Here is a 22,227-nt window from a genome sequence, read left to right as displayed (position 1 = left end):
TTGGAATTTCAGCATTCCAGAAGTTCCTTTGCGATTTCAATATTCCAGCCATTCCATTGGGATCTCAATATTCCAGCCATCCCTTTGGGATTTCAGCATTCCAGCCATCCATTGGGATTTCAATATTCCAGCCATTCCTTTGGGATTTCAGCATTCCAGCCATTCCTTTGGGATTTCAGAATTCCAGCCATTCCTTTGGGATTTCATCATTCCAGCAGTTCTTTTAGAATTTCAATATTCCAGGCATTTCTTTTGGGATTTCAGCATTCCAGCCATCCCTTTAGGATTTCAGCATTCCAGTGATTTCTTTTGGGATTTCAATATTCCAGCCATTCCTTTAGGATTTCAGTATTCCAGCCATCCATTGGGATTTCAATATTCCAGCAGTTCCTTTGGAATTTCAGCATTCCAGCCATTCCTTTAGGATTCCAGCAGCTCCTTTGGGATTTCAATATTCCAGCAGTCCCTTTAGAATTTCAGTATTCCAGCCATTCCTTTGGGATTTCAATATTCCAGCAGTTCCTTTGGGATTTCAATATTCCAGCAGTTCCTTTAGGATTTCAATATTCCAGCCATCCCTTTGGGATTTCAATATTCCAGCAATCCCTTTAGAATTTCAATATTCCAGCAGTTCCTTTGGAATTTCAGCATTCCAGCAGTTCCTTTGGGATTTCAATATTCCAGCCATCCCTTGGGATCTCAATATTCCAGCCATTCCTTTGGGATTTCAGCATTCCAGACATTCATTTGGGATTTCAATATTCCAGCAGTTCCTCTGGAATTTCAGCATTCCAGCCATTCCTTTAGGATTCCAGCAGCTCCTTTGGGATTTCAGTATTCCAGCAGCTCCTTTAGGATTTCAGTATTCCAGCAGTTCCTTTAGGATTTCAATATTCCAGCCATCCCTTTGGGATTTCAGTATTCCAGTAGTTCCTTTAGGATTTCAGCATTCCAGCCATTTCTTTGGTATTTCAGTATTCCAGCCATCCCTTTGGGATTTCAGTGTTCCAGCAGTTCCTTTGGGATTCCAGCATTTCAGCAGCTCCTTTGGGATTTCAGCATTCCAGCCATTCCTTTGGGATTCCAGCAGCTCCTTTGGGATTTCAATATTCCAGCAGTTCCTTTAGGATTTCAATATTCCAGCCATTCCTTTGGGATTTCAATATTCCAGCCATTCCTTTGGTATTTCAGTATTCCAGCCATCTCTTTTGGGATTTCAATATTCCAGCAATCCCTTTAGAATTTCAATATTCCAGCAGTTCCTTTGGAATTTCAGCATTCCAGCAGTTCCTTTGGGATTTCAATATTCCAGCCATCCATTGGGATCTCAATATTCCAGCCATTCCTTTGGGATTTCAGCATTCCAGCCATCCATTGGGATTTCAATATTCCAGCAGTTCCTTTGGAATTTCAGCATTCCAGCATCCCTTTGGGATTCCTGCCCTGTGCAGCCCCACTGAGGGAGGTTTGAAATGCCTGGAGGAAGAGCCCTGGAGGTGAAACGAGGCAGCCGGGGAGGGGTTTTTGAGGATTCCTTAAAAACGCAATTTCTGGCCAGAAATGGTGAATTTCACCGAGTCCTCGGCACGTGGAAATTCAAACCAACGCCTCAAACCTCCAAAACTCTCAGTTTTTCACAGAATCAGAGAACAATTTTGGCCTTAAAGGCCGTGCAGAGCCACCCCAGCCATGGACACCTCCCACTGTCCCAGGTTATTCCAAGCCTCATCCAACCTTTTCCAGGGATGGAAAGTGCAATAATTTTATTTTCTACCTCCCTGCTGAGGAGCACCTGGATTAGAGGAACAATCTTCCCCCTCAATTTTTTGGTTTTTTTTGTAGAAATCACAGCTTTTCCCGTGCCTCGGGAGGGAGAATCTCCCTTCCCTCGCTCCAATTCCTTGGGGGAAGCAGGCAAAAGATGGGAATGTCCTGCCCAGGAATGTCTTCAGCACACAGCAGATGGAAGAAGAGACCTTGGCACTGGGAAATTGTCCATTTTTAGCTGATTATTGCCCATCACAAAACGTTTCCTTGAGATGTCTTGGCAGAGGAAGGCACCAGATGAGGGCAGGACGTGGCTGCCTCACAGCAGAAGAATTAATAAAGCCTGATCTAATTTTTAAGCTGGGGTTTAGCTGACACCTCACGATTTTTAAGCACCAAACAGAGCCCAGCTGTAACTAAAACAGGACGGGAGAGAGGAAAAGTTTTCAAAGCTCTTCAGGCTTGGTGCTGAGCCACAGCTCTGGATTTGGGACCATTCCCAAGGGATGAAACTTAAATTCCTTAAGCTTAAATACCTGGCCAGGCTCCAGCGAGCTGATAAATGTCAACTGCTGTCACTGCCCTGGAGGGAAATGGGAAAGGGAGACAGAAATTGGGGCTTTTTGCCCAAATTTCTCCCAAATACCTCACAAGGCCATTGGAAGAACTCTCCCTAAATGAGCAGAGTTAGAGATGGGAATCACTGAAACCTGAAAAGCGGGAGTTGGGAGCCAGTTTGCCTGGAATTTTGGGATAAATGGGCTGTTTAAAGCTCTTTGGTGGGTTGGAAATAGCCAACACCAGCCCCGAGGCCATGGGAGTGGGAATGGGAAGAGCTGGATCCATCGGGAGTGGGAATGGGAAGAGCTGGATCCATCGGGAGTGGGAATGGGAAGAGCTGGATCCATCAGTGCCCTGGGGAGCAGGAGCCCTGCTGCAGCACCAACACTAAAATAAAAGAGAACAGTAAAACAATAAAAAATTGGGAAAGGGAGATAGAAATTGGGGCTTTTTGCCCAAATACTTCATGAGGCCACTGGAAGAACTCTCCCTAAATGAGCAGAGTTAGAGATGGGAATCACAGAAACCTGAAAAGCGGGAGTTGGGAGCCAGTTTGCCTGGAATTTTGAGATAAATGGGCTGTTTAATGGAATGGGAAGAGCTGGATCCATCGGGAGTGGGAATGGGAAGAGCTGGATCCATCGGGAGTGGGAATGGGAAGAGCTGGATCCATCAGGAGTGGGAATGGGAAGAGCTGGATCCATCGGGAGTGGGAATGGGAAGAGCTGGATCCATCAGGAGTGGGAATGGGAAGAGCTGGATCCATCGGTGCCCTGGGGAGCAGGAGCCCTACTGCAGCACCAACACTAAAATAAAAGAGAACAGTAAAACAATGAAACAGAGGAGTAAAACCAGCCCTGAACCAACCAAATTAATTTTGGTTTTGGCTATCAGAGGAAAGAGGAGAGTCTAAAATCCCTCTTCTGCCAATCAGTGGTTTTCCCACTTTTCTTTCTGGCACATCCAGGATTTACAAAGGGCTGGAGTTTTTAGAGTGCATCAATTCCATTCAAACCCGTGTTCAGCAGCAAAATCTCTTTTTAGCCTCCAACCTGACAGGCTGCTTTCCTCTCCCAGGAAAATCCATTATTCCATTTTTTCCAGGAAAATCCATTATTCCAGTATCAGCTATGCCTGTTACTATGGTTATACCGCACCCCACCACAACCTTGCTTCCCAAATTCTCCTAACTCCAAGGGATTTTTTTCTTTTTCTAACCATAACTCTGCCTGTTTCAATGCAGGTGACTTTTTAATTTTTATGGGATTTATCCCGAGAGGTCCTGAGTTAATTCACCCCATGGATGTGAGCCCAGGATCTGCTGGAATTCTCTCCCCGCTGTAAATGTGATGTTGCAGGAGGCAAATGAGTGCACAAACAAGGCCTTGGATAAATCTTATTTACCTGGTATCGTGTGATCCAGGAAAGCTTTGCTCCACTGAACTGGAATATTGATGAGGAGCAAAATGTACATTTGTTTAAAAAAAAATAAGAAAGGAGAATGTGAACTGTAAAATCTGCTGATTGCTGTATTACTGTGACCATGCAGAAGAGTTTCCCTCCTCCAAACACTCTGGTCAATATTTGGGATTTCACAGAGTCCCTGATTGGAACACAGAGTTAACATTTCCTGCCCAGCAAATGCAGAATCAGTCAGAGCCAGTTAAGGCACAGGGAGGGGAGGCTGCCACGAGGGTTTGCAAACTCTGCAAGGATTCAGAATTAAATCAGCAGCTCTGTAATTTCAAATTCAGCTCACAGAGCTCGAACACTCCTGGCTTTTCTGGAGACTGAGAGGCCAAATCCCAAAGTTGGGGAAGACTGGAGAGGAGGCCCAAGGCCGAGGTGTGGGCAAATGGGGATTTCCATCACAATCTTTGTTAAATTTGAGGTAAACCTGTGATCCAGATCAGGCTGCTCTGCAAGGAGAAGCTTCCTTAGAAAGATTTCATGGAATCATGGAATGGTTTGGGTGGGAAGGGACCTTCAGGATCATCCAGTTCCACCTCCTGCCATGGCAGGGACACCTCCCACTGTCCCAGGGTGATCCAGCCCCAGTGTCCAGCCTGGCCTTGGACATTGCAGGGATGCAGGGATTCTCTGGCAATTCCATTGCAGGCAGGAATTCCTGCCCAAGATCCCATCCAGCCCTGCCCTCTGGCAGTGGGAGCCATTCCCTGTGTCCTGTCCCTCTGTCCCTTGTCCCCCAGTCCCTCTGCAGCTCTCCTGGAGCCCCTCCGGGCCCTGGAATGTTCTGGAAGCTCTCCCTGGATCCTTCCCTTCTCCAGGGGAACATTCCCAGCTCTCCCAGCCTGGCTCCAGAGCCTGAGTTTGGATCCATCTCCTCTCCAAGAAATTTATGGACTGAGGGGCCTCACTTGGAATCTCAGGAAACCATGAAGGGTCTCCCTTCCCTTTCCCTCTCTTTTCTATCCCCATTTTCCACAAAAATCCCTCTGAATGGATTCTGAGTGTCCCAAATCCCAGAATCCCGGACCAGTTTGGGTGGGAAGGGACCTCAGAGCTCATTCCAGGGACACCTCCCACCATCCCAGGCTGCTCCAATCCTTCCTTGGACATTCCAGGGATCCAGGGGCAGCCACAGCTGCTCTGGCAATTCCATTCCAGGCAGGAATTCCATCCCAAGATCCCATCCAGCCCTGTGCAGTGCAGAGGAGCAGAGAAGGGAAAATCTGGTTGGACACAGAGGGGGAAGTTTGTGACAGCCCCAACTTCCAGCCCTGACATTATTCCCTCACTTGAGACTCCAAAATCCTCCTGGAATGATCCAGCAGCCACAGGAATATCCGTGCCTGGACAGGGGGATGAACGGGATCATTTCATTGCTCTTTTGTATCTCTCCCTCCTCCGATCCCGCTGAGTTCTGGAGCCATTATTAAAGGCATTTTTTAAGGAATTTTAATTTACTCCTCCAAACGGATCCTCATCCATTCACTCCCACCAAGTGAATGTTGTCAGGGACATTAGCGGGGTGATAAAATAGCTGCAGCTTCCCGCTGCTTTTAATGTGTTACATCCACCAGGAAAGTCATTAGCTCTTAGCCTTTAATACACCCTCTGCACTGCTGCAGAGCAGTTTATCACTTAAAAGTGCCAGCACAGGCCGGGCTCTCCCTTTATTAATCAATATAAATTTGTGCAGGCAAAAGGGACTCACAGCCAGCGATTCCCAGCCTGGTTTGTGCTCCGGGAAAAAAAACCATCCCTGACATTTTCATCCCCATCCCTGAATACTCCTAGAAGTGGCTTTCACTCAGGTTTTTTTTTGACACAGCTCCCCCAATTACAGGTGAGCTGGTGACAAATTTATTTCGCCGGTGGTGAGTGGCAGCTTTGCCTCTCCTTTGTCATCCCTGCTCTAGAACATCGTTAGCAGCTGCAGCACGGCACAAATGGAACGTGGAGCGTGGAATTAATGATGCTTGGGAGCTCGTTTTTAATAAATGTTTTCATACAGCTGGCCCAGTTTGGAGAATAAAACCCCCTCAGTGTTATTTTTATGTGCTCTGAGATCTATTTTTTTTTTTCTTGTCAGTATTTAAAATATATTTATCTATTAAAAATGGCTTGCTGGAGGTGGTGAATATGAATGTTCATGGGAAGATACAATGACCATGGCAAAGGCAGCTGGATGATGCAAAAAGAAAAGAAATTGGGGAAAAATGGATTAAGAAAGGTTTAGCAGGGCTGAGCTCCCACAAGAAAATGTTGTTGTGCCCCTGGATTGATGCTGTCCAGGGCCAAGGCTGTAATTATGATCTCAATTCAACAAAATTGATGAAAATGCAAGAGATCACTGGAAAACAAAGGGTGAAATCCAGGAATGAGGGGTAAAGGGTAAAGAGGGACTCTGAGCTAGGCCAGGCTGAGCTCCTGGGCTCACAAAGATGTCACTTCACTGAAATCAGAAGCCAATTTGTCAGATTTTGGCACAAGTGTCTAAAAGTCTCATTTGTAGGGGTGAGAGAACACAGAGTGACCAGGCCAACATCACCAGCGGGTTTTGGTATGGGGGGATCCCAAAAGACACTCAAACCTCACCTTTATGCGCCAAAATTCACCTTTCAGCACCAAAATTCACATTCACACGCACTCAAACCTCACCTTTATGCGCCAAAATTCACCTTTCAGCACCAAAATTCACATTCACACACACTCAAACCTCACCTTTATGTGCCAAAATTCACCTTTCAGCACCAAAATTCACATTCACACGCACTCAAACCTCACCTTTATGTGCCAAAATTCACCTTTCAGCACCAAAATTCACTTTCACACACACTCAAACCTCACCTTTATGCGCCAAAATTCACCTTTCAGCACCAAAATTCACTTTCACACACACTCAAACCTCACCTTTATGCGCCAAAATTCACCTTTCAGCACCAGAATTCACATTCACACACACTCAAACCTCACCTTTATGCGCCAAAATTCACCTTTCAGCACCAAAATTCACATTCACACACACTCAAACCTCACCTTTATGCGCCAAAATTCACCTTTCAGCACCAAAATTCACATTTCTGTCTCACTCTTCATTAACTCTAATTAATATGATGAAGAATTCTCTGTTCACCAGAGCAATCCCTGGCAAACATGGGGAGAGAGCAGAGGCCTTGCTATGGATTCATCCCAAAGGATACCATGATTGCCAAAGTTAAATTCACTTTTGTTTTGTTTTTTTTGTGGATTGATTTTACGCAGGGTTAAGGCTTGTCTTAAATTTAAAGGAGAAAAATATTTTGAGTATTTCCAACTCGATTTTCACACAAGGAGCCAGAGGTGGCCAGAGGGTGACAGTTTGGTCCTTCAGGTGTTTCTCAACAGAATGGGCAAAATTTTCCATATTTCCATCAGAACATTCCAGTGCTGGAATACAATTTATGCATAAAACCATTGGAAAAGAGAGGAATTGCTTAGGAAAAGGATAGGAAGGGAAAAAAATTCCCTCAGATAATTTGTTCAGCAGGACTTGAATTTCAATATTTTATGGCACAGGCCAGTGCTGGAATAACTGAACCCTAAAATGAGCAAGACATTGGAATTCCCAATCTCCATCTCCTTTGATCCCAAAGGATTTCAAACAAATCCAGTGCTGGGATGGAGAAATCCCAACACAACTGAGCAAGAGTCAGACAGAACCTGAGCAGAGCTGAGGGCTCCTCCCTGCTCCTCCTCCCAGGAACGACTCAAAAAGCAAAACTCTTGGAAATGGGAGATGGAGGACTCAAAGTCTCCACACAAGAACACAACCCAAATATCCTTAATCCCGCCAAATTTTAATTTTATGGGACCCTTGGTTTTATGCAGAGTTTCCCAAGATGGGAGCTACAAAGAGAATTGCCTCGTGTCCTGCAAAATTACAAAAAATCCTGCAGATTACAAAAAAAATCTGTAATTTCCCTTATTCTCTTGGTTTACTTTTTTTGTATCTACAAAAAAAACAACCAACAACAACAAAAAAACCCAAACAGACAAAAAAAGCCAAAAAAAAAACCCAACAAAAAAACCCCACAAACAAACAAAAAAACCCCAAAAAATCCCCACAAACAAACACACCCAAAAAACCCCCAAAAAACAAAACAAAACAAAACAACCCCAAAAAACAACAAACAAACCAAACCAAAAAGAAAAACCAAGAAAAACAACAAAAAAATACCAACAAAAAAACCCAGACCACCAAAAACTTTTCATTTTTGCATTGTGGCATGAGCAGGGGTCGAATTAAACAATTTAAGGGTCTTTGCACATCCCAAAAGGGAAAATCCAGCCTGCAGTGCTGCCCCCGAGAAGCAGAGACAGGAGAAAGCTCAGGGAAGCTGCAGGTGCCGGCATTGGTGGTGATTTATTCAATAAATTCAGTTTTGTGCTCTGCACGTCAAAGCCTGAGGAGATCCCAGCTCTGTCCCTGGATGTCTCCAAAGGATTGTTTGGGAATTCCTCATGCGTGGAGGCTGCTCCCAGGATCCGACAGCTCGTGTTAACGTGGAACCCATCACACCACAGGGACCATCCTGAACCCCTGGAGATGTGGGAATGACAAACTCGGAGCTGGGGAGAAACTCCAGCCTTTCATTCCTGCCAGGAGAAGCAGGAATTACAAAAGATCTACAGGTTGGGAACAAAATTGGGACATTTTTAGCCCATTGTTTTCTCCTTCTGTTGTCTCTTCTTGCCTCAGGGCTCACCTGGTGACAGGAGCATTCCCAAAGGAAAGTGATTCCAAGGAGGAGCCATGGAGTGAGGATGAGAGCCGTGGATCCCAATTTCTGGAAGTAGGGATGGGTTTGGAAAAGGCCAGAGGCCTGCAGGGCACTTTCCCTTTCACACTGACCTTCTCTACTAGGAAAGCTCGGCCACACCAGTTTAAACCAGCGAGGAAATGGGATCACTTGGACTTGTGGTGGAGTCTCCAATCCTGGAGGTGTCCAAGGAAGGCCTGGAGGTGGCACTCAGGGCTCTGGGCTGGGGACAAGGTGGGGATGGGGCACAGGTTGGACTTGATGGTCTTGGAGGGCTTTTCCAATCTCAGGGATTCTGTGATTTTCTGGGAATCTCACCGAGGGGACACAGATATTCCCAAAGCAATCCCAGAATGGTTTGGGTGGGAAGGGACCGTGAAGTCCATCCAGGGCCACCCCTGCCATGGCAGGGACACCTTCCACCATCCCAGGCTGCTCCAGCCCCAGTGTCCAGCCTGGCCTTGGACATTCCAGGGATGCAGGGGCAGCTCCAGCTGCTCTGGCAATTCCATTCCAGGCAGGAATTCCTGCCCAAGATCCCATCCGGCCCTGCCCTCTGGCAGTGGGAGCCATTCCCTGTGTCCTGTCCCTCCATCCCTTGTGGTAAAGATAAATCCTGAATCACACATCAAGGACACCTCTGCTTCCTTCAGATCCCAACTATTTTTATCACGGTTTTCCCAAAGATCTGCCCATTAATCCAAAAAAACGGAACCAAAATGAAGCAAAAATTATTCAGCTGCACTTCACAGTTTCCTACACTAAGCACTGAGTATTTCCACTCCCTGAGCTGCTGGAAAGAAGTAAAAATAACTAAAGGAACTACTCAGCATTTTAGCAACCACCTGCTCCTAACTCAGGATTTCTGTCAGTGCAGAACCCCATGTGACGGCAAAGCCCCTCTCCCAAAATCCAGCAAAAGAGCAGCGTGGAAAAGAAGTTGTCTTTTCTCCCAAAAAATGACAATTTAGGAGGAAAAAAGAATAAAAGACACTAAATTCCCCCCCAGAGGAAAAAATAGCCGGAGAAATACTGGAAACAACCAAACTGGGAAGTGAAAATCCCACTGGGAGATGTCTGGTGACGGCGGTGCTGCCGTTGTTCAATCCCCGGCAGTAACGAGCAATCCCAGTTGGAAAACGGGCTGGATGAGGCCATGGATCCTCCCTTCCCACGTGGAATTTGTGCATCATCTCCTGACAGAGCCACCTCCCCTTCCCAGCAGCCAGAGCATCTCCGAGAGGCCTCCAGGCAGTCACGGATGGAGGGAAGGAGCGCTTTGTTTCATCGCCTGTTGTTTTCCCGGAGTTAACGACGCTCCGATGATTGTCCTGTGGATAAATCCATGCAGGCATTCCTTGGGAAGGCGAGGGAGCCCGGCTCAGCTGGGATGGAGCCATCCACACAAAAAACTCATCTATTAACCAAACAGCAGCGCTTCCAAACCCAGCGGGGTCACGGCGGGGCCCCGCTGGGAGACGGGAATTAACTCGGAGCGGAGATCGTTTGTCTCTGGAATGTTGTCATATTTGTTGGCATAGCTGCAGATGAATTCCAGGCTTTATTGGGAAGGCAGGTGGCACTCAGGATCGCTCATGGGAGAGCCCTTGGACAGCAAAGAGAGCCGAGGAGAAATTGATCTCCCGCGGATGGAATGGCGGGAATTTATCTCGGATGTTGTTGTGATTAACGGCTGCAAATTTCGCTCAGTTTCACGCAGAAGGAGCAAACTGGAGTGGCTCAGTTACTACCAGGTTACTACTCAGTTACTACCTGGGTACTACTCAGTAACTGCTTGCTCAGGTTTTTGTTTTATACCTATGTAGAAAAAACATTTCCCGCCTTATCCAGAAAAACACACGGCCAGGCCTGATGGGGAACATGCATCAACAGTGGAAGTGTTGGAGAAATGGGATAATCATCCCATTTGGGGTCTGTACAGTGCAGGAAACAGAAAATTTGGGTCCATCACGGGGAAAAAAAAAAAAGGAATTTTTGGGGAGGAAAGAGGAATTTTAAATATTCAGTGGTTGCTAGAACACGACGTCAATCTGTATTTACAGATCTTCCACTTCAGCAGTATGGGGGTGGCTGAGGGATGTGGCTACACCAACTTCCCAAAAGGAGTTTCCTGAACACTTTTCAAGTGAAGATTAAATTAAATACACTTAATACAATTAAATACCCTTCAGAAATTATCTTTTTTTTTTTTTTTTTGGCTAAACTGCTCTCACAAACCCCTGTCCCTCAGCAGAATCATGGCGGTGGCACAAAGCACTCTGTGAGATTTTTCACACAAATCCCATCCTCACCTCCATGTCCCACTCACCCATGTCCTGGGAGCCATTCCCTCACCAACAGGAATTCAGGAATTCAGAGTTGAGGGTTTAGAGAGAATCCAGAGGAATTCAAAGAGAGTTTTCTGGGAGAGCTCAGAGTACAAAAGGGAGGTCAAATGCTCGAGGTGGTGCTGAGTAGCTCAGTTCCCACAAAAGTAAAGCATTCCTGGCTTCTGAGTCCTTCCAAACCATTCTTGCTAAGAACACTCTTAGTAAGAAGTTGGAAATGGCTTGTGATAGACCTGAGTCCTAAGAAAAGCAGCTCAGCTTTCTGCTAAATCAATATCGACCTCAAAAAAGGTTTTGCTGGTCCACTACTCAAGAAAAATAATAAACTGAAATTCCAGACCAAGACACAATATTTTTGATCAAAACAAGTCGAAGCTCAAATTATTCCCACTGAGTTTTTATTTTCAGGTCCATGACTTGTCCAGCACCTGGAGCTCTGAAACCCCAGCTCCTGCACATTTTGGCAGTTGATATTCCAGGAAAATGGGTCATGGAATCCCAGGGTGATTTGGGTTGGAAGGGAACTCCAAGATGATCCAGTTCCGCCCCTTTGTCATGGGAGGGACACCTTCCACTATCCCAGGTTGCTCCAAGCTGGCCTTGGACACTTCCAGGGATGGAGACTCCCCAACATCTCTTTGCTAATTGGGAGGACAGGGGTTAATAATATTTTTCATTTTGTGATGGAAAATGACAGAGTGGGAATTAAACAGGGAATGCCCAATGAGGATTCAACTTGAACCCCAACACCACGATTGACACCACCCCTAAATGATAAAAAAAATAGAATTAAACAGAGAAAATTCAGCGCCTTGGGCTAAAATCATCCTAGGGTTCCCTGGGAGGCTGGAATATTTTGCTTTCTTCATTTCCAGGCTTGTTTTTCTTTTAATTGTGACTCCTGAGGTTATTGAGGGACGTTTTTCCCTCAGAGAGCAGTGGGATACAGCTGTGTGGCCACATCTCCTTCCGTCCTTTCCTGCTCCAATGACTGACATGATTTAAACAATTTTTATGTCTATGGACATATTTTTATGTTTATGGATCTCATCTCCTCCCACTGAATGAAATCTGGTGCTGCTCCAGTGACTCCCAGGTCAGGTGAGATCCAAACTGAGATTCCATCTCTGCACATCCAACACCTGTCACCTCCTTCACCTTTCCCAGCAGCCACTAATCAGCACCTAATTAATTAATTAAAACAGCGCTGGCCAGGGCTCTCCTGTAGAGTTGTTGCATTTCCTCGATTTTCACACCCCGTAGCAGTTTTCTTTAAAGTCCTTAAATATTTTAATTAAAGAGCGTGTCCCAATGGTGTGAATTCCCCGGGAAATCCTGGATCAGCTCCAGGATGACCAGACCTGGTATTCCCCAACAGCTTCATGGTGAGAGGGAAAACCTTTCCCTTTCTCTACAGTGCAGGTCACAAAAAGCCAAAAACAAAGCACAAAAAGTAGATCATTTGCAAAAAAAAAACCCCAAAAAGAACAACAACAACAAAAACACACAAAACGCCCCTCCAAAACCTCACAGCAATTAAAAAATTACTATTCTGACAGCTTTTTGTATGTGAGTGAAACTGTAATTTTATTCTGTTTTACTATTTTATTTTATTTTATTTTATTTTATTTTATTTTATTTTATTTTATTTTATTTTATTTTATTTTATTTTATTTTATTTTATTTTATTTTATTTTATTTTATTTTATTTTATTTTAAACTGAAAGTCTCTATTTACAGATTAAAACCAGGAGGGGAAACTTTTAATTTGCTGCCTTCCCTCCGTTCTTTCAGATGTAAATTAGAGCACTGTGAACCTTCCAACTGCAAAGTTTATCTGCTTCAGGAGGAAGATTCCAGAGGCAGGGAGGAAAACCACGGTGCCAGGAGGAATATTCCAATGGAATGGCAGCATTCCTGCATTGTTGTTCCTTTTACAATTCTCCTATTGACAAGTCCCTGCCTCTAAAATCCCAACTACTCCCACTGAACGCTGCTGTTAAGGGATGAAAAAAGAGCTTTTTTGCCTTCTCTTTCGACAACAGATTAATGTCTCTTTTGTTCTGCGGCAGAGCTGGGTGTCATATTTCAAAATGCACTCTTTAAACAGGTATAATTAAACCTCTGCGAGAGGAGGGAGGCAGAGAAATGAGCAGCCAAAGGAGGAAAAAAGGCATTTTAGAGGATGCACGAGCTGGAAGGTGCCTCATCCCTCCCTCTCGCCACACAGCTACAATTACATTTCACAGTGGGGGAGGAAAAAAAGGAAAAAAAAAAAAAAAGTAATTATAAAAATGAACTATTCCTCGAAAAATGAGCACGTTGTGAAAGGATGACTCCTTTGAACATCGCAGCACTTCAAAAGGATGAATTAGTGCTGACAACTCAATAAAGTAGCCATCAATTATTCAAAATGTGATGGCTCTTCTCATGCAGTACTTGTGATTAGGAAAACATTTCAAAACCTGGGAATGAGAGTTATTCTTCCTCAATGAGATAGGCCCAGGCTTCAGAACGTGAGGGAAGAAAAATAATGGGACTTTGGAGGAGCCTGGCAAGAACGCAGGGAAGTTTCTTCCCTTGGAGCCATCCATCAGCTGCTTCATGTGAGACTGTTCCAGGCTGGATTTGGGATTTATGGAGTGGAAAAAGAAGAAGGAAGGGAAAAATATCTGTGATGTGAGAGGGGGACACAAACTTCAGCTGATGGGTGCAGAGAGCCCAGCCCAACCAAGGCCCCAAATTAAACCGTTGGTGTGTTTTGGAACAGCAAAAATTAAAACTTGCCAAGGGAAAAGAGAATTATGGAAGAACCAGGCTTCCCAGAGATGTTTGTGGAAGTTTTTGATGTCCCAGCCCTGGAAGTGTCCAAGCACTTGGAGCAACCTGGGATGGTGAAAAGTGTCCCTGCTTATGGCAGGGGGTGGCACTGGATTGGCTTTGAGGTCCCTTCCAACCCAAACCATCCTGGGATTCCATGAAAGAAATTCCTGGAGGAATGTTGGAGGAAAAATGGAAACCTGGGTGAGTGTCACTGCTGTGGCACTTGGATCTGTGACTTCCCACTGGATTTTTCAGCAGCATCCTTGGGCTGAGGAGAAGCTGCTCTGCCTCAGCGTGCCAGGGATTCTTAATGAGTTTGCAAATGAGGAATGTGCAGCCGGAGCTTTCAACAAGCAGGAGAGTGGCCAGGCTAAAAAGCTTCTCCTCTGGCCAGGGAGGTAACAGGGGCTGGGTCTGACACCAGCCCGTGAGGCAAAATGAGGATTTATGAGAGCAAGGCTGCTGCTGAGGGAGCCTAGCGGGGCTCTTTGGGTAATTAAAATAATCAATCAGGGCCTGAGATGGAGGCTGGGGGGAGATACATGTGGTTTACTACCAACTTCTGAGGAAAAACCCAAAGCAAGAGGGGAAAACAATGAAAATAAAGTAAACTACAAGGAGATTTTAGTGGTTTTATGTGAGTACTCAATGCACTGGCACTGGAAATAAGCTGCACAGGCCAGGGTGAGGGTGAGGTCCCCTCATGGAATCCCAGGATGGATTGGGTTGGAAGAAACCTCAAAGCTCATCCCATTCCATCCTCTGCCATGGGCAGGGACATCTCCCACCATCCCAGGGTGCTCCAGCCTGGCCTGGGGCATTTCCAGGGATCCAGGGGCAGCCACAGCTTCTGTGGGCACCCTGTGCCAGGGCCTGCCCATCCTCACAGGGGACAGCATGGCAGACTCCTGCTGAGGTGAACAGAACACGTTGGTGGCCTCAGAAAGAACCAGGATCAACATTTTGTCCATTTTGTCCACTCAACTCTCGGTGGAAATGCTCCAGGCCAGGTTGGATGGGGACAGGGGAAGATGTCCCTGCTCGTGGCAGCAGGGCTGGACTGAAAGGCCTTTCAAGGCCCCTTCTAACCCTTTCAAGGTCCCTTTTCAACCCAAAATACCCCACAATTTAACGATTCATCGCTGAACAAATGAGATTTGTCCAGTTCCTGACCAACTCCAGCATGGAAGAAGGATTTCAGAGGCCTCAAAGCCGGGGCTGTTCCCTTTGGGTCAGACACTGCTCACATCTGTGGGAAGCTTTGTGAAGCGTGACTTCGCTTCTGCACATCAAAAATAATTCTGCCTGCCAGGGGCACTGCTTGAAAATGTCCACACGCAACTCCCCTGCCCTGGGATGGGCTGAAAGTTGAGTTTTTAAAATTAAATTGAAGCCCTGACGCTCTGCCTAAAGCAATTGCTTTTGTGCGGCTCAGAACTCCTCGGTGGAGAACTCTCACATCTGCAGCTGACTTACACGGGAGCTTCTGAAAGCTTCCACAAAAGGCAGGAACTGCACTAAATGTTCTCCCCCAGAGGAAAAATTATCTGGAGAAATATGGGAAACAACAGGGAGAGTCAGACTCCCACGGAGAGATAATTTTGTCTCTCATTTTAAGCTAGAAAAGGAGATTTAGTACAAATTCTGTCAGTGGCTTTTACCCTCTTGACATGAAACACATAAACAAGAGCTGAAAACATCTTGGTTGTAACACCATGCCGCTGCAAGAAAAAAAATTGAAATATGAGGCTCAGAACCATTAAAATTGCTTTAAAATTATCCTTGAATGGGGAAAAAAAAACCCAATGGATCAGCCATGGCTGCTCCTTAATGGATGCTGCTGGCTGGGAGCCAGCCTGGAAGGACAATTAATTTGTCTGCAATAATAAATAATAACATCCAGCCTCCATCAAAGCGTGGAGCCATCAGCACTGGTGAGCCATGGAGAGCTGCTGGCTGGGACCATCCTTCTCCTTAATAACCACTTGTCTGACGGGAAGAAAACATTCCAGAAGCTCTCAGGGATGTCTCCATGGAAAGTCACAAGTGAGTGACTCCATGCATGGAGTGGGTGCTGTGGTAATTAGCTCCAGCAAGTCATTATCCTGCAAAACAGCTGCACACCCTGAATTTTTAAGGAGGTTTTTTTGGGGGATTTTCAGCCGCTGGAGTTCAGCCAGAAAAGTATCAGGAGCATCATCCACACCATGCTGAGATAAGAAACAGCTGAGGCTTTGAAGGAAAGGAAAAATCCCACTCTGCTGCTCCAGAGCGGAGCAATTTGCATTTTTTTTGGAGATGAAGCAACAGGTTTTTAAGGCCAGTGACCACCTGGGTGGAAAGATTTATCACCTCGTTGAGAAGCCAACAAGAACAGGCTGTAAGAAGCTGTCGAGGCACTTGTAGCCTGATTTAGGATCGATTTAAACAATTACAGCCTGAAATTTAATGCTGAGTAATTTTGAGACAAATGAGTTTCACGGTGATTCAGACGCCCTGCGAAGGGAAAGGGTTTCAAGTGTTTTACATCTGAGGAGGGAAGAATGGAAAACAAGGCGGTGAAATGGAATATTTAGAGAGGACAAATTCTTTTTTTAAGGATAATCTTCACAGGAAGGGGTGATTCATCTGTGAGGACACAACGCTGGAAAACCTCTTATCTCCCACCTAATTCAGCTGAAACTTGTGCTGATAGTGATCCCAAAAGAAGCTTTATCAGCCCCAGCAGTGGGGGCTGATAAATTCCCGAGTCGTGTTCCAATCACAGCCACAGAGGCTTCAGAGAGATCCTTGGGATAGCAAGGAGTGGGATGGGTAAAACAGGGAAAAGCTGGGGGAGAGCTTCACCCACCACATTTCCATCACATCCATGAGGTGACGGGGGCAAAGGCTCCGGGCTCCAGCACTGTCATGCAGAAATTGCCTTTTTTTCCACCCCCCTCTTTAATGGAGAATCAATAGGATTATTTTAGGGAGCTACTTGGATGAGTTGGTTCAAAGAGGCAGCAATTTTTCTTCTCTTTTCAGAGAATTAACCTTCACTAATGTCGGGAACAAGGAGACCTCTTGACCACGGACAGTTTGACCAAGAATAATTCTGGTTCAAAATGATTTCCATCCATCACGAGATACAAATTGTAGGAACTGGACGAGAAAATTCCAAGCCACTCTGAGTCTTCAACTCTTAATGCACTTTAAAGAAATATATTGATATTATAGAACACATTTTTGTGTCAAATGAAACCACGAGCCACAAAAAAGACTGTCCATATTAAGGCTGGTAAAGCTTGGGAGGGAAACAATCCAGGGATTCTGTACAGCTCCAAAATATCACTTCAACTTCTGCAAAGAGAATTTTGGCCCCTGTCTAAAGAAGCTGTTCCCCTCTAGGGACCTCTGGAAATGCTGGAATTTGATTTTGCTTTGGCTCTGGGAGGACCATCCCAGCCCTGCTGCACCCAGACAGGCACAGAACCTGTGGACCATTAATTATGGACCATTAATTATGGACCATTAATCCATCAAAAATTCTGGAAATGGTAAAAGTAATAATAGTGATTCCTATTATTGCATGGCATTATACTATCCCTGTGTTTTACAGCTGGAAACTGGGATAGCAAATGGCCACATAAACATTGGGATAAAGGTGCTGCTTCCCTGCTGGTATTGTCCATCCCTGACCAGAGGATTTCCCAGGACAGAGGGAGTAACTTCAAAGGATTTAAAAGAGCTTGACGTGACCAACAGCAGGAGTCAGTTCATTCCAGGCAACACATGGAATTCAGAATTTTGGGGTGGGATTCCACACTGTCCTGTTCCCCATGGAACTGGGATGCCAACTTGCTGCTTTTATCACTGCTCCAACTCTTTTTGGAGTTCAAAAAAGGTGTTTCAAAGGTGACTTCTGCAAACACCATCTCCAACCCAAATCCCTCACATCTTTTTCTGCTGGAGGGAAATGTGGGGCTCCACATCAATCACCAACGTGCTTGGGAGGATGGGATCCCATCCCTGCTCCTCCCGGGAGCTTGGAATGTGTGCTCAGCCTGATTGCACAGCTCTGTGGCTGGCAGGTGTCCCCAGAACTTCTAAGGGAGACACACATGAAAATATTCCTGCCCAAGATCCCATCCAGCCCTGCCCTCTGGCACTGGGAGCCATTCCCTGTGTCCTGTCCCTCTGTCCCTTGTCCCCAGTCCCTCTGCAGCTCTCCTGGAGCCCCTCCAGGCCCTGGAATGTGCTGGAAGCTCTCCCTGGATCCTTCCCTTCTCCAGGGCAACATTCCCAGCTCTCCCAGCCTGGCTCCAGCCTTGGGAGCAGCTCCGTGGCCTCCCCTGGACCTGCTCCAGCAGCTCCACGTTTTTCCTTACTGGACACACACCCAGGTCATGGCTGGACAGGGACAACCAGGGGTGTCCTGAGCGTTCCCTCAGCTCCTACCTGCAGCAGAGGCCTCTGCACCCCCAGGACCTTCATGGTGTCGGCGTTGGCCAGGATCTTCAGGGGGTCCGAGGCCTTGGTGACGCCCTCGATCTCTTTGTTGATCTCGGCCAGGACCTGGCTGAGGAAGATGTTCTTGATGTACATGGTGAGGAACTCCCGCAGCGGGCACTGCTTGGCCGGGCCCAGCTCCATGGCCAGCTCGATCTCCTGGATGAACCTGGAAAACAGCAAGGGGAGGGAATAAATCGTGGTTAAATCACGCTGCAGATATTTTAGATTTGTTGGTGTTGTGTTGGAACGGCACACAAAACAACAACACGGAGGCAGGAGGTCTGCAGTGAAATCTGCTCCCCAAAAAGAGGCCAAGCCTGTTTATTTCTTTCATTTTTATACATTTGTGGGTCTGGTTGTGGATTGGTTTCTGGGGTTACTACACCTTCACCCCACTGGCCAGACCAGCTGTCAACCAACATTGTTTTCAGGCTAGAAATATATAAACAAAGGACAGTGAATAAAAACAAGAAATGTTGTTTATGCTCCAAAGTGTGAGAAAGTGAAAAACTGACCCTTAATATTGTACAGAAACTAAAGAACTGACTCCATCTTATTAACAAATAGAAGGTTTTAAAAAAACTCAGAAAAACCAGGGCAACAGTGTTGCCTTTGCCATTCGGGCATTTCAGTGCTGAGCACCAGCAGTGTGAGAACAACCAGGGACTGGCCCAGCTTGGGGAATGAAGAGAAGAGGTCCACAAGTGTCTTGGGCTGCGATGCAAAATGTAACCAGGGGTGTGTACTCTGTTAAAAACCAGCTGGGGCCGGGCTCTTTATCCCTTCCAGGACCTATCCCTGATAGCTCTGGGGATATCTTCTGTTCAAACCATCTGGGGCCGGGCTCTTTATCCCTTCCAGGACCTATCCCTGATAACTCTGGGGATATCTTCTGTTCAAACCAGCTGGGGCCGGGCTCTTTATCCCTTCCAGGACCTATCCCTGATAACTCTGGGGATATCTTCTGTTCAAACCAGCTGGGGCCGGGCTCTTTATCCCTTCCAGGACCCACGGTCCCTGCAGGGCAATCTCCTGTGCAGGGGCCATCGAGGCTCCCTGCAGGGCTGATCCAATCCCATCCTCCATGGGAGCTGCTCCAGCCAGGGGAGGAGCCCGGCATTCCCGCCTGGCTCCGAGCTGAGCTCTGGAGCAGCAGCACAGCCGGTGTGCACGGCATTCCCAGAGGAAAACCGGGCCCAGCTCAGCCCCCGGGAGCCTGAGAGGAAAACTCTGCCCTTGTGCAGGATCATTGCTGCAGCAGAACCACGGCTGCCGCTGCAGGAGGGCCTGGCTGGGCTCTCACTCTGACAGGGTTTATTTTTTTGTCCTCTTGCATTTTTATTTTTAACTTTCCTAGTAAAGAACTGTGATTCCTATTCCCATATCTTAAGCCCCTTAATATCAAAATTATAATAATTCAGAGCGAGGGGGTTTGCATTCTCCATTCCAAGGGAGGCTCCTGCCTTCCTCAGCAGACACCTGTCTTCCCAAACCAAGCCATCAAGACAGTTTTAGAAAAGATAAAATACAAACAATTGGTGAGATAAAGACGAAATTGCTGGAGAAGGACAGATAAAATGAGAGAAAATCCACATCCCAGGCATAATTCATGTTTTGCTTGTCCTAACAAAAAATGTTTTTTCCATTTGGGATATTCTGGGAAGATGTCCATATAAAAATAAAATCACCATTAAAAAAGCTAAAATGCCACAAATCCTTTAAAAAAGCCAAGCTTCCCTCTGGGCATGGTCACTTGATTCCCACAGGTGGGTTCCCCACCTCTAAATTAACTGAACAACAGAATTTTCCAGCTCAAAATCCAGAAAAAAACCATGAAAAAAGCAATGTCTATGCATGATGCCATTATCCTCCTGCATTATGGATGTCTGTGTTATGGTGTATTTTTATCACCCTTTATTTTTCCTTCCCAGGATCCCATTCCCCAGCACACAGAGCAGCAGGATGACTCTGGGAATATTTTAGCACCAAATGTTTGCCATCTCCTGCAAAAATCTCTTTATTTCTGTGCTGCCATCTGGTTACCATGGGGGAGTTCATTCCAGAAATTACCTCGTCATGTCTTTAACTACATCTGAGGCAGTGGAATTGGTATTCCTTCCAAAAGGATTGGGGATTGAGTATCAGGAGCCACAATGGATTGAGGGATGCTGTCGTGAGTTGTGCTGAGGGGGGTTTAGGTTGGACATCAGTGAAAATTTATGCACTGAGAAGTGGTCAGGAATTGGAGCAGGCCGACAGGGAAGTGTGGAGTCACCATCCCTGACAAAAACCAGGGATGTGGCACTTAGGACACGGCTCGGTGGTGAACAATGGTTGGATTTGATGATCTTAGAGGTCTTTTCCAACCTTGTCCTCGGTTGAGAAATGTAACCAAAAATGTGTATTCTATTTTCATCTGTTGATGCCGGTTGGGAGATTTTGTTCTTTATCTCTTGTAACTCCAGGGGGGAAGAGGGCGATGCCTTCTGTTAATGGACACCTGATAACACCAGATAAGGCAGGGCCTCCTTATCTCTTCCTGCACCCATCCTCCTCCCAGGGACATCCCCTGTGAATGGGCCATTGAAGGCTCTCACAGGACTGATAACATCACCTCATCCCATTGGGAGATGCTCCACCCAGCGGGAGGAGCCAAAGCCTTTCCATGGGATAAAACAGCAATCCCAAACCCCAAGGGAGCCTGTTCCCACTGGATTCCCAGAGGATGACTGGACCCTTTCCTGAGGATCATCTCTGCTCCAACAGAGCCACATCTGTCACTCCATGGGGACTTATTTCAGACTGCTTCCAACACCCTGACCAACAGGGTGTCAGGTTTGCATTCTGACTCTGTCAGGTGTCCTTTGTACTATTGCATTTGTCTTACTTTATTTTTATTTTATTTTTATCTTTCTTGTTGTTTGTTCTCTCTCTATTAAATTGTATTTCTGACTTGGAGTCTCACTGGTTTTGCCTTCAAACCAGCACAAACCTCAAGGATTCCATGATTTTATTCCTTACCACTGGCCCTATTCCCAAACCCTTCAATGAGATCTGCTTAACTGTCCATAATTTTCTACCTCTACATTCCTCACTCCAGAGGAGGCGCTTCCCTTCCCAGCACTGACTGAGGAGCCAGTTCCCTGGGATGATTTCTTTCCAATCTGAGCTCTTTTCTCCCCAAATCCTCTCCCTGTTGACTCCATGGGTCTGGAGCGACACATTTGGACAATGCAGCTTCCCTGGGGGGATCCCTTGGAGTTCATTTGGAAGATTGGCTCTCCAAAGAGAGAGAGGCTGCAGGGAGGGAATCACAGGGCCTGGCAGCTTTATTCCCTGGACTTCACAGGCTGAGAATGGGAATCAGCTTTGGGAAACAGGGAAACAGAGGAGTTTTCTGGGAAGAGAGTTGATCCCAGAAATATCAGAGCTGATGTCACCAGCTCCGAGTGACACCACTCGTGTCCTGAAGGGGACATTGTCAGGGTTGATGGGACTGTGTTGAACTCATTTACTGTGTCCTTTCATGGCTGTCAGTGAATCTCTCACTTTTCCTTCATAAGTTTATTTACAGAGCACAAAACTCCCCCAAAATGTGAATTTTACTATTAAACCCATTCAGGTGCGAAGGAGAAGCTCAGGAGCTCAAACTGGGAATGAGCATCATCCAGCAAAGTGACTGGAACAGCTTTTAAACACTTTTAAAATCCAGAAAATGCTCAAAAATGGCTAAACCAAGTAAAAGCAGCCTTTTAGAGGGAGAATGAGCATGCGCAAACCTTCAGAGCTCAGATGTGCTGACCCACAACAGGAGTGGCAGCTCCTCATCCCACAGCATCCTGACGGTGTTCCCGAGAGTCTCCTGCACCATAGACTAAAAATCAGTGCTGGAAAACGGTGCCACCAAGAATTTTTGCCTCCCAGTGCCCAGCATTAATCACCACTCCTAAAGATCCGTGCCTTCATCT

The 22,227-nt window shown here is 46.2% G+C and overlaps 1 protein-coding gene across 1 annotated transcript in view; it reads right to left on the bottom strand.

Moving 5' to 3' along the window:
• EXOC4 (exocyst complex component 4) overlaps positions 1-22,227 on the bottom strand; it is a 314,358-nt gene that overhangs the window by 56,872 nt on the left and 235,259 nt on the right. The window contains exon 11 of the mRNA XM_063397129.1: positions 18,206-18,425. Within this exon, the coding sequence (XP_063253199.1) occupies positions 18,206-18,425 (220 nt within the window). The remainder of the gene's footprint in view (positions 1-18,205; positions 18,426-22,227) is intronic.

This window comes from Prinia subflava, chromosome 4 (genome assembly GCF_021018805.1).
Source record: "Prinia subflava isolate CZ2003 ecotype Zambia chromosome 4, Cam_Psub_1.2, whole genome shotgun sequence".
NCBI lineage: Eukaryota > Metazoa > Chordata > Aves > Passeriformes > Cisticolidae > Prinia > Prinia subflava.
Note: the sequence above shows the minus strand (reverse complement) of the source record. Positions and strands in the feature narration are given on the sequence as shown.